We start from the raw sequence: 12,071 nt of genomic DNA, 5'->3' as shown, positions 1-12,071 counted from the left end.
TGTTTTTATCCTTTCCTTCAGGATTAGTGCTCTCTATCTTAGACCCACTTTTAAAATTCAGAACTATTTTATGAGAGTTTAATATGTCTGTCCCAAATACTTATCTCAGGCCAAACAGTGTCTTTGCTGAAAAGTATCTAGGTCCCAGGCTGGAGGAGGAGCAGGTAAATTTCAACTGCAATAAGATGCAGTGCATAGAGACTAAGTGTAAATGCAGGGTGACAAGAGTCAGGGGAGAGGCCTAACTCAGGCTGGAGGAGCACAAAGGAATAACATGATCTCATTTTCATTTTAGAGAATTATTGTTTGGCTACTTACATCTTTTCTCACTTCATTTTCTCCTATCTCAGGGATACCACTATCCATAGGGTTGCGCAAACTAGAAACCTGGCTCTGACCCACATCCAGTCAGTCACTGTGGGCTTTACCTCTCACATAGCTCTCTCCAGTCACTTGGTGACATAAACACCTTTAATAAATCTGGACCCTCCACTCAAATATGAGCTCTTTGAGGTGGTTCCCTGCCTTAATCCTTTTCATATCCTCGCACTTCACACAGTGCCTTCTCTGTTTTGGGTGCATGACCAATGTAGATCTGGCTGGTGGTTAAGGTCACTCAAAGCTGGTAACAGCAGTAGGCCTCCCAGCAACAACCTCTATCATTAGGTGGCTTCTAAGGTTCCACCTTTACCTCCTTCCTTCTCTCTCAAAACAAAGAACCACAGCTCTGTGAGAATTGGGTTGACGTGTGGTCTCTCCATTGTGCCCTCACATAGGCCCTCCAGTATTTGCCCATCTCCAAAGTGCAGAGTCTAGCTGACAACCAAGTCCCCAAGGTTGATCAGGAAAATGAAAGAGTCTGTGTCAATGACACCAACCCTGACCTCCAAGACTTTGCATCCCCTGGTCCCATGGATAAGAACATTTCAGGTAAGAAATTAGTTTTCTTTCTGCTAAGGTAGTTAATTAATATTAACTTAATGTTAATATTTCCTGAAAAATAGCAACCACTTTCCTTAGACATTTTGATCTCCATCTTTATAACTAGCAAACTAAAAGACAGGGGGAAAACGGGCTTGAAGTCAGAAGAACTGAGTTCTAGGCACATTTCTATTGTGGCCTCACCTGGGCCTGCATTTCACCTGCTGGGGCCTCTCAGTTTTCTCATCATCATAATAAACCTTTCAGACTAAGTTATCGCTAAGGTTCTTTCCAGGTTTTTGGTTTTTCTTTTCTGGGCTGTATAGCCCAGACTGGACACAAACTCTCCATCCTCCTGCTGCAGTCTTCTGAGTGCTGGGATTACAAGTATGCACCACCATGCCCAGTTCCTTCTAGTTTTAATATTACACAATTCTAAAAGAATTTCCTAATCAAAATCAATTTAATACAGTACCCCTGCCCTTACCTTGTGTTTCACATGACTAAAAAGCCTGATCAGGTTTCTACTCTCAGTGTTATTCTTGCTTAGGGTACATACAGTGTCACAAAAGCTCAGAGTATGACAGAGTGTCAGTTGGGAGAGACAGCCAACTTGAGTTGTGAGGATCCAGGAAGGCTTTTTGAAGGAGGGGAGTTAGCAAGGCAAAAGCAAGTGAAAACTCTCACCTTCTGTTAACTTGCTGGTTGATTTAGCTTCTGCTAAATCATTCCCCAATGGTGGTTGGGTTTCTCCTGCTGGCTACAAGAAGGTGAGGAGTCCTTGCTCCCTCCCACAGAAAACTCAGCTCCAAGCACTTGTCAGATATGCGTGCCCAAGTGTGGTGCAGACTATAAATGGTGCAGAAGGTTGGGCAGGAAGCAGAATGACCCTCCCCTCATAGATGAAGCTCTACCTCCAGTCATCTCAAAGCACCTTCTGCTGTCTCTCCTTGGCTGGTGTTCATTGGTTTTCATGACCTTGATTTTGTTTTTGTTTATTTTTTCAGAGCCAATGAGAACAGGTGCTGCCTTCACCCTTCCCCAACACGCAACAGACACAAAAGAACTGAAACCACAGCTGAAGCGCCTCCTCTCCCATTTCCACATCCCTTACGACCTGCAGGAACTCAGGGACTCGGCTGAGGAAATGGAACTCTTCTCCTTGGTACATGACGTGCTCTCTCTTAATACAAATACAGATGTTTGCAAAAGAAAACACTGGTATTTGCTATAAAACTGCATATTTGTATTGCCAACAATTATTTCTAGTGTTATAAGACAAAATAGTAGTAGGCAACATTTAGATTGACAGTTAGGAAGAACTTCCTTTCCCTAAGAAGAAGTGTAGGTAGAATTTAGAGAAGGGAGGGAGAGGGTGTCTGTAGTAAATGATATAAACGCAGCCAAGACTTGACCCATTTTCATGGCGGAGTAGTCAAGTGTGTGAATTCTCAAAATGTAACCCTGCAGCTCTCCTGATTGACAAAAGGCCATATATTCAGTCAAATGTACTTTTTGTAGTGATGACTAAAACCATACAGTCGTCTCTGCTTTAACACATTTTTTCCTTCCTTTTTTTTTTCTAAACTCATTATCAAAGCTATGTTAGAACTTGTTTCAAATGGAAAAATAGGATCAGTGGTAGAGAATTTTAGGTTTGTAACAGCACATTTTTTAAAGGAAGAGTTTTAACAACAAAGATATGTTGCTAGCTCTAGTTGTCTATTATCTTCAAGTATATTTATTTGCTAGATAATTGACTTGTTCAAACAGGCAAAAATTTAATCTGGGTGCTTTTTAATGCTCTTCATGTAAGAAGAGGAAGTCACTTTCAAGTGCTAAAGTGCCTTCCTAGCAAGTGTGAGGCCCTGAGTTCAAACCCCAGTCCCACAAAGAGTGAAAGAAAATAAACAGAGGTAGCCACTTTCTCCTCTCTCACAGTTGGCTGACCTTGAAGTCCCACTTGCAATTTTCTGTTGTTTCTTGTTTTTAGCTTTTCCTCAGTTTGTCTTTTAATATTATAACTTTACTGCTTAACTCTAATTTTTTAATTGTTTACATAAATAGGTGCACAGATACTTATTGTCCCAGTTTTAAAAATCTTAAGATTCCTGAATCATTTAAGAATGCTAGAAAAAAAAAAAACTACGTTACTATGCAAAGTTAACAAAAAAAAATTAGGGAAATAATTTTTTGAAAACTATATAAAACTTCAAATCATACTCAGAAAGATTAAACAGGCAAAGTTCATATGCCTACAGAATTTTACATATTATTGGGTTTATTTTTTAGTTCTGGGCTTTGACCTCAGGGCCTCACATTTGCTAGGTAGGTGCCCCTTCCCTTGAGCTATGCCACCAGCATGGCTTTTTTTGCTTTAGTTATTTTTTAGGTAGGGTCTCAAATGGTTTTGCCTAGGACTACCTCAGACCATGGTCCTCTGTATAGCACGTGCCACTACACCCAGATTTTACTGGTTGAGATGGGGTCTTGTGGACTTTTTATCTGGGCTGGCATTGGACTGCTATCATCCTGATCTTTGCCTTCCAAGTAGCTGGGATTGCAGGAGTGAGTCACTCACTCAGCTAGGGATTTCTTTATAATGCAAGCCCATCTTTAAAAGGCACCATTAAAAAATATCTAGTAGTGACCCAGGTTCACACTGCATTTCCCACATTGAACTTCAGTTTAGAGAGGAGTTGCTTTATTCTTAAACCCAACTTAAGAAAGATTACCAATTTTAGCTGTTTGAGTGTAAAAGATTCAGGGATTCATGTGGATTAAAATGTAGCACACCTATATTTCAGGTTTACGTTGCCTAGTAATGATGCCATTTTAGCATGGACTGGAAAGACAAAGTCACTTTTAATTTTCTATAGAGATTTTCATACTTTATTCTAGTGCTTCAGGAAATGAGATTTCCAAACTGAGAAATGTAAACATTCTCATCTTGTTATGCTGTATGTGTTTTTATTTTTACTTATTTATTTTTGGCTTTTTGAGATAGGGTCTCACTATGTAGTTTGAACTCTATGTGTAGCCCAGGCTAGCCTGGAACTCTCCATCTTCCTGCCTCTGCCTCCCCAATACCAGCATTACAGACATGGACAACCATACCTGGCTTGGACTTTTTATTTTTAATATGAAAAATTTCATATCTTATTTGCATAAAAATTTTGAAGAAAATGATTACCAGCTATTTTCAGAAGAGAAAAGTTCAGCTCAAAGTGGATAACACTTTGAAGTGTAGGTTCAGACTCCAATCAGCAACTCTACATCTCTTGTAGAGAAAAGTGGGTATTTGGCCCAGTACAGCTAGGCCTCCCCTGAGCCTATGGGAAGAGAGCCTCAAGGCCTTGCTCTCTCCTGCCAGTCCTGGGGAGGGGAACAAGAGACCTTTGCTGCATAAAGTAAGAAGGATGCACACCTTCCTTCTCAGCTACACACAGCCCATGGATGTACACAGAAACACACATAAACACTTCTCTCTCCCGTTGTCTCTTTGTCATGGTCTGAGATACAGTAGATTAAGTCTTGATAGCCAATAAAGTCTTCCCACCCTGTTATCTGTCTTCAGGGGTAACCCTTTCTATTTCCATATTAATTTTGGAATCAGGTTGCCAAAGGAAGAAAAAATGATTTTGACTGGGGATGAGGTTTCATTAAATCAATTTGAGAAGTGGATATTTTTGCAATCTGAATATTCCAAGACATGAATGTGCTATATCCTTCATTTATCTAGCTTTTAATTTCCCTAATCAGCAATTTTTAAAATAATTTTATGGATGTAACTGATCAAAAATAAAAGAGAGGGTTAAAAGTGTAGCTCAGTGGTGGAGTGCTTGCGTAGCATGCACAGGCTCTGAATTCTATCGCCACCACCATGGCATAAAGAAATAAATAAACAAATAAAGAAATAAATAGGAACAAGATCAAAGGAACAAATAATCAAAATTTAAAAAGCCATCAGCACAGACATTACATGCTATACTAAAAATCCATTTTGAAAACATTTATGCCAAAAAATTTTAAGTCAGAGATATAATGTATAAATATCTTAGAAAATGTGAGTTATCAAATTTGGCACAAGAAAAGGTAATACACAATTTTTTAAGCTTTAAAGGAATTTACTCAGTAATTAAAAATTTTTTGGCATATAATAGTTGTACAGGAGGATAGATTGTGATATTTACATATGTGCTTACAATATATCTTAGTTAGATTTACCCCCTCCATTGTTCTCCCTTTTTCCCCTTCTCCTCTTCTTAGAAGAATTTCAGCTGGTTTCATTCTTCTATTTTCATATATGGATATAAAATACATCCACCATATTCACCCTCATTCAACCTCCCATTAGTACCTTACCTACCCTTGGAAAAGACCTGTTACCCTCCTGTCCTTCATTTATGAAAAAGTATATATTGATGGTCCAAGAAGGTTTGGCTTTGGTACTTCAGGCCTGTATATATCATGTTTTAATTGAATTCCTTCCCCCCCATTACTTACTCATTCTCTATTACCATGCTCCCCTAATATTCAACAGCTCACAGTGCTGTACATTGTGTTATATTCGTATATAGATGGGCTTTTTCAATAATTTTCATTCTCTAACATTTTCTTTTCCTCTACCACCTCCCATAGTCCCCTCAGACAGACTCACTCATACAATTTTGTTCTCTCTCTCACTATATATATGCATGATTTACTCAGTAACTTAAAACCCTTCCTCAGAGAAAATACCAAGTGCAGATGGTCTCACCAACTTCTACTAAACACTTAAGGAAGAAATAGCACTTATCTTACATATATATTCCTAATAAATGTTGGTTTAGTCTATACCTGTAATTTTAGAACCTTTTCTTTTACTTTGTATCATAGACTTTTCCTTTAATTATGTGTTCTTCTATTACATAATGATAGAGTCAGAAAGGTATTCCGTTATATGAATAGTCTATCATTGGTTTAAACATTCCTTTATTTTGTGAACATTTGGGTTCTTGTTTCTCCACAATTGTGAAGAGCATTTTGGTGACTGTCATAATAGTCATTTCTTTGTGCATATGACTATCTACTTGGGATAAATTCCTGGAAGAGTAAATTTGGGACAAAGAATGTGTAACAGTAATTCTTTCAATATATATTGCCAACCTTCCCTTTAAAAAGTCATATTTATTTATAGTCGCTTCAATAGTATAGGACAATAATTGCTTCTGCAATTCTTATCACTGTCATGTGCTATTACATTGAGTACTGAACATAAAACTCGAACTTCTCAACCTCTTGGTAGTGCCTTCCCCCATCTGTCCCTGCCCCTCACTCCACCCCTGCTTTGGCTCTGGCCACAGTGAGACTCTTTCACTTTTGGCCTCTGTTGATTCTTGATCACTTTCAGATCTCAGTGTCTGCCGCTGCTGTCTCATTTCCTCATCTGTTTCAGCTTGAGCCTCAGTTTCCTTTGGAATCTTCTGACCATGTAAACTCAGCTAGAGTTCATGATGCATTTCCATGCCACGTGGCTTTTCATTCATTAACAAATTTACTTGCTTAGGCGGACATGGTGACATACTTCTATAATCCCAGCACTCAGGAGGTTGATGCAGGAGGATCAAGAGGTCCAGGCAAGCCTGGGACACATGGTATGACCTCATCATGGTGAGGAGGACATAGTGGAGCAGTTCACATCATGGCGGACAGGAAGCAGAGAAAAGGGCTTTGCTTTCATTTGTATTTCTTCCAGTATCATTTTGCCAGTATTATTTCTAATTAGTATGTAATTCAGACTCTTTAAGCTTTTTGGAATCAATGCAGTCACTGTTCTCTGGCTTCCTTGGAGGTGATAATGTTTAGCTTTTGCCTTTCTTTTCATGTCACCAGTGGCACCTCTATGGAAGTGTCCTTACCCTTATTATCACCAAGTCTTTTTTTTTTTAATTTTTATTTTATTCATATGTGCATACATTGTTTGGGTTATTTCTCTTCCCTTCTCCCCACCCCCTCCTTCCCCCCCTCGCTCCCTCCCTTGCCACCCCCTTACCCCTCACTACCAGGCAGAAACTATTCTGCCCTTATCTCTAATTTTGTTGAAGAGAGAGTATAAGCAATAATAGGAAGGAACAAGGGTTTTGCTGGTTGAGATAAGGATAGCTATACAGGGCATTGACTCACATTGATTTCCTGTGCGTGGGTGTTACCTTCTAGGTTAATTCTTTTTGATCTAACCTTTTCTCTAGTTCCTGGTCCCCTTCCCCTATTGGCCTCAGTTGCTTTTAAGGTATCTGCTTTAGTTTCTCTGCATTGAGGGCAACAAATGCTATCTAGTTTTTTAGGCGTCTTACCTATCCTCACCCCTCCCTTGTGTGCTCTCACTTTATCATGTGATCAAAGTCCAATCCCCTTGTTGTGTTTGCCCTTGATCTAATGTCCGCATATGAGGGAGAACATACGATTTTTGGTCTTTTGAGCCAGGCTAACCTCACTCAGAATGATGTTCTCTAATTCCATCCATTTACCTGCAAATGATAACATTTTGTTCTTCTTCATGGCTGCATAAAATTCCATTGTGTATAAATACCACATTTTCTTAATCCACCAATGGGTGGTGGGGCATCTTGGCTGTTTCCATAACTTGGCTATTGTGAATAGTGCCGCAATAAACATGGGTGTGCAGGTGCCTCTGGAGTAACCTGTGTCACAGTCTTTTGGGTATATCCCCAAGAGTTGTATTGCTGGATCATATGGTAGATCTATGTTTAGATTTTTAAGTAGCTTCCAAATTTTTTTCCAGAGTGGTTGTACTAGTTTACATTCCCACCAACAGTGTAAGAGGGTTCCTTTTTCCCCTGCATCCTCGCCAACACCTGTTGTTGGTGGAGTTGCTAATGATGGCTATTCTAACAGGGGTGAGGTGGAATCTTAGTGTGGTTTTAATTTGCATTTCCTTTATTGCTAGAGATGGTGAGCATTTTTTCATATGTTTTTTGGCCATTTGAATTTCTTCTTTTGAGAAAGTTCTGTTTAGTTCACTTGCCCACTTCTTTTTTGGTTCATTAATTTTGGGAGAATTTAGTTTTTTGAGTTCCCTATATATTCTGGTTATCAGTCCTTTGTCTGATGTGTAGCTGGCAAATATTTTCTTCCACTCTGTGGGTGGTCTCTTCAGTTTAGAGACCATTTCTTTTGTTGAGCAGAAGCCTTTTAGTTTTATGAAGTCCCATTTATCTATGCCATCTCTTAGTTGCTGAGCTGCTGGGGTTCCATTGAGTATTGGTACAGTATTTCCTGTACCAACTTTAGAGTTTGGGGTCTGATATTAAGGTCCTTGATCCATTTTGAGTTAATCTTGGTGTAGGGTGATAAACATGGATCTAGTTTCAGTTTTTTGCAGACTGCTAACCAGTTTTCCCAGCAGTTTTTGTTGAAGAGGCTGTCTTTTCTCCATCATATATTTTTAGCGCCTTTGTCAAAGACAAGTTAGTTATAGTTGTGTGGCTTCATATCCGGGTCTTCTATTTTGTTCCACTGGTCTTCATGTCTGTTTTTGTGCCAGTACCATGCTGTTTTTATTGTTATTGCTTTGTAATATAGTTTGAAGTCAGGTATTGTGATACCTCCAGCATTGTTCTTTTTACTGAGTATTGCCTTGGCTATTCGTGGCCTCTTGTATCACCAGGTCTTATGATAGGCAAAGCATAGAATCAAAATATGATAGTGTTTAAAAAGAACCAAAGTAAGCAATAATAAATTATAACACAAAGTTATTATTGATGATAAACGAAAGGATACAAGGCTAGCTGAGCACTCCAACAAAGCAGCCTTGTTCCAAAGAACGACTCGTATCCTTTGTATGGTAATAATTCTCACTTTTGATTTTCTTGTAACAGTATTGTGTGAAAAGTTAACTGTTTTCCCAAGATCATCAATAACATTAGGATATCTACACACATGCTTGCTTGTGTGTAGGAAGAGTCCCTGTATTTAGGAACTGTTTATTCTGGTAGCTTAAGACTCCAGAGCAGGGTCAACAAAGTATAGTCTGCAGCCTACCATGTGTTTTTCCAAAATAAAGTTTTTTTGGAATATAGCTCTCTTATTAACCCGTTCAGACTACTATAACAAAATACAATAAACTGTGTGGCTTTATAACAACAAAAAATTATTTCTTACAGTTCTGGAGGTTGAAAACCCACAGTCAAGGTAGATTCAGTATATGGGGAGGGCTTGCTTTCTGACTTATCGATGTGGCCTTCTTGCTGTGTCTTCAAATGGTAGAAAGGCATGGGTCTCTCTGAAGCTTCTTTTGTAAGGCATTAATCCTATTCATGAAGACTAATCAACTCCCCAAAGCCCCATCTCCTCATACCACCACCTTGGCGTTTAGGATTTCAACACATGAATTTTGTGTTGCCCATTCAATTACGTATCCCCTATGGCTGCTTTTACACTGTGATGGCAGACTTGAGGAGTTGCAACAGAGGCTTGTGGTCTCTAAAGGCTAAAGTATCTACTATCTGATCCTTTAAGGAAAAGTTTATAACCCAGCCCTAAACTAGCATGAGTCACTGAACTCTTCCTCCTGTGGTGGCTATATTCTGAGGCTGTGCTCTGCAGTGTGTTAACCAACCACCCCATCGGGCTGTTGAGCACTTGAAATGCAGCTTGTGCACACGAGGAACTAAAATTGCATGCTTATTTAATCTTAATGAATCCACAATTAAATATTAAACAGCTACATGCGGCTAGGGGCAATAGCACTGGACAGCATAGCCTCCGAAGTACCAGCCTTGACTGGAGACTCCTCAGCTCTGTAAATCCCCAACTTACTCATTCCAGAAGCCTCTGTGGAGGCCATGGTACGCTCAGCACTGTGGTAGGATCTTTGTGTGTATGTGTGTGTGCACACGTGTGGGGTGAATGCACATAACATAAAATGTACCATTTTAATCATTTTCGGTGTATAGTTTAGTGGGATTTAGAACCTTCGCATTGTTGTGCAATCATCATCGTGTAAAGAGGAACTCATGATGCAGTGTGTGGCCTGTGCAGTGACAGGTACCACCACAGGCGCACTCTGCAGGAGAGGAAGGAGTGTTTGGCATTTGGGCAGTAGGAAGTTATAGCACAGAAAGCATCATAGCCTTAATCTGAAAACGAGATGTGAAGGGAATACAGCAAGACACCCTAAAAAGTTTCAACAGGTCCTAGCAGCTGGACTCTTCTCTCTAGCAGCATTCTAGTCCAGTTTCTGAGAGTAAGAGTTATTTAACCCTTAGATTTTCTAGTGTGCCAAGTGGTTAGAAAGATGAAGACATTTCCAGAGGTGGACAACTTACTCTCCTCTGATATTCAGACTTCAGTTGAAAATCTGCAGAAATAACTATGTTACTATATTTCCAATATTTGGAGCAAACATTCACAATAAATAACACATGTACTGTTATGGTAACGAGCTGACCGAGTCCATGTACCACACAGGCATGTCCAAGTCCTGCTACTATCATGTGCCCTATTTTATGAGTTAGTTTGACCCCAGGGCTATTTCAAAGATAATCAATAGCTGTTTTAGAAATTGCCTATGGTCTGTGAGTTTTATCTGGGCTCCTCTTCTCTCTTCTTAATCCTATCTAGGTTTCCCCAAAATTCCAGAGCATCTTCATGGAACAACAAAGAATGCAAACATTTCCAGACTATGGGGCCGGGAGGGCTAAAGCAGAGAATTTGGGGTTGTCAGGATCTGCAATGGCCTTGAAAAAGAGAGCCAACTGGATTTCCTTTGTGAAGGTAAGGGAGCTCTGGTGACAGTCACCTGTCATTGATGTCAGCAGTGTCACAAAACTTTACTCCAGCCAGGCCAAGCAACCTGGCCGCACCAGATCTGTCTGGTCCCTGTTGTCCCTGCTCCTTAGTGCCCACAGCAAATTATCTTCTAGGAACAAGGGGTGATGTCTGCATGACCTCAGGGGAAGACCAGTCAGAAAACATGGCTTTGTACTCTGGAACCTCCCAGTCATAGCCCTGTGTTGAAGGTAGCTATGTTGAGACATCATCTCTGAAAGTTCTCTGGACACCTATAACCCTGTTCTATGGGTCCCCAAACCTTCCTCACTGTTAACGATCTCAGATACTTGGCAAGACAAAGAGTGATTACAAGGTATAATTGATTTGTATAAACCCAACTTTTTGGTAAAAAAAATTATTATCAGGTATATGCTGTGTCAGGCATGACCTTGGTGCTGGAGATGCACAAATCACAGCAACACTAAGCAAACAGATTGAGTAAAATGGCTTAGGGAGTGCAAGTACAATCACTTCTCATTATTCAAGGAGTTGTGTTCTAGAAAGTCACCAGGAACACAGATTGATCAGACAGAGTTGTCATCCCTATAGAACTTACAAGGTTAGTTTCCTGCAAACCTCAGGTCACAAAATTGATCAAAACAGAACCTTGTTTTACATGTGTTCCTGTTTAAAGGCACCTTATTTAACGTATATATTGTTGATTCATTTACACTGAACTCATGCCCAATAATAGCACTAGAACTCATATGAGTGAAGCTCATCTAACATTTTCTCTGGAAGGCATGTCGTGGCCTTCTTGTGCAGAGGATACTTGTCAGCACTTCAGGACTCCACTACTTAGGGACCATTTTCGACAGTGAAATCATCAGTAAGAAGCATGAAAAATGTGGCTCTAACTAGACCACATTCGTAGCCTCCTTTGGGAAAATGTTTCCTATTCTGCCTTAGCTGAGAATGTAGCCATTGCTTACCAATCTGTGCGTGTCTAGAAATCACCATGAAAGTGCCACCAAAATTGAATTTTAGGTCACAAATAAATCTTAGTGAATAGGCAAAATTGAAAACATGGATCCATGAATAATAAGGATTGATTGTATTGTGAAGGAGAGAAAAGTCATGATTGTTTTTGTTCATTCTGGCTGCTTTAACAAAATGCCACAAGCTGTATAGCTTATAAACAACAGAAATTTATGTGTCACAGTTCTGGAGGCTGAGCTGTCTAAGATCAAGGGCCACAGTTGGGTTCTAGTGAGGGCCCTCTCTTGGGTTACACCTTTGCCGTATGTTCTCACATGGTGGAAGAGACAAAAGAGGCTCTTTTATAAGGGCGCTAACTGTATGCATAAGGGCTCCAC

General features: G+C 39.8%; 1 protein-coding gene across 1 annotated transcript in view; it reads left to right on the top strand.

Moving 5' to 3' along the window:
- LOC109694757 (uncharacterized) overlaps positions 1–12,071 on the top strand; it is a 191,067-nt gene that overhangs the window by 27,697 nt on the left and 151,299 nt on the right. The window contains exons 7-9 of the mRNA XM_074066695.1: positions 777–930; positions 1,929–2,086; positions 10,546–10,698. Coding sequence (XP_073922796.1) covers positions 777–930; positions 1,929–2,086; positions 10,546–10,698 — 465 coding nt within the window. The remainder of the gene's footprint in view (positions 1–776; positions 931–1,928; positions 2,087–10,545; positions 10,699–12,071) is intronic.

The sequence above is a fragment of the Castor canadensis genome, chromosome 1, assembly GCF_047511655.1.
Source record: "Castor canadensis chromosome 1, mCasCan1.hap1v2, whole genome shotgun sequence".
Classification (NCBI taxonomy): domain Eukaryota; kingdom Metazoa; phylum Chordata; class Mammalia; order Rodentia; family Castoridae; genus Castor; species Castor canadensis.
This window is presented reverse-complemented; position numbering and strand designations above follow the sequence as displayed.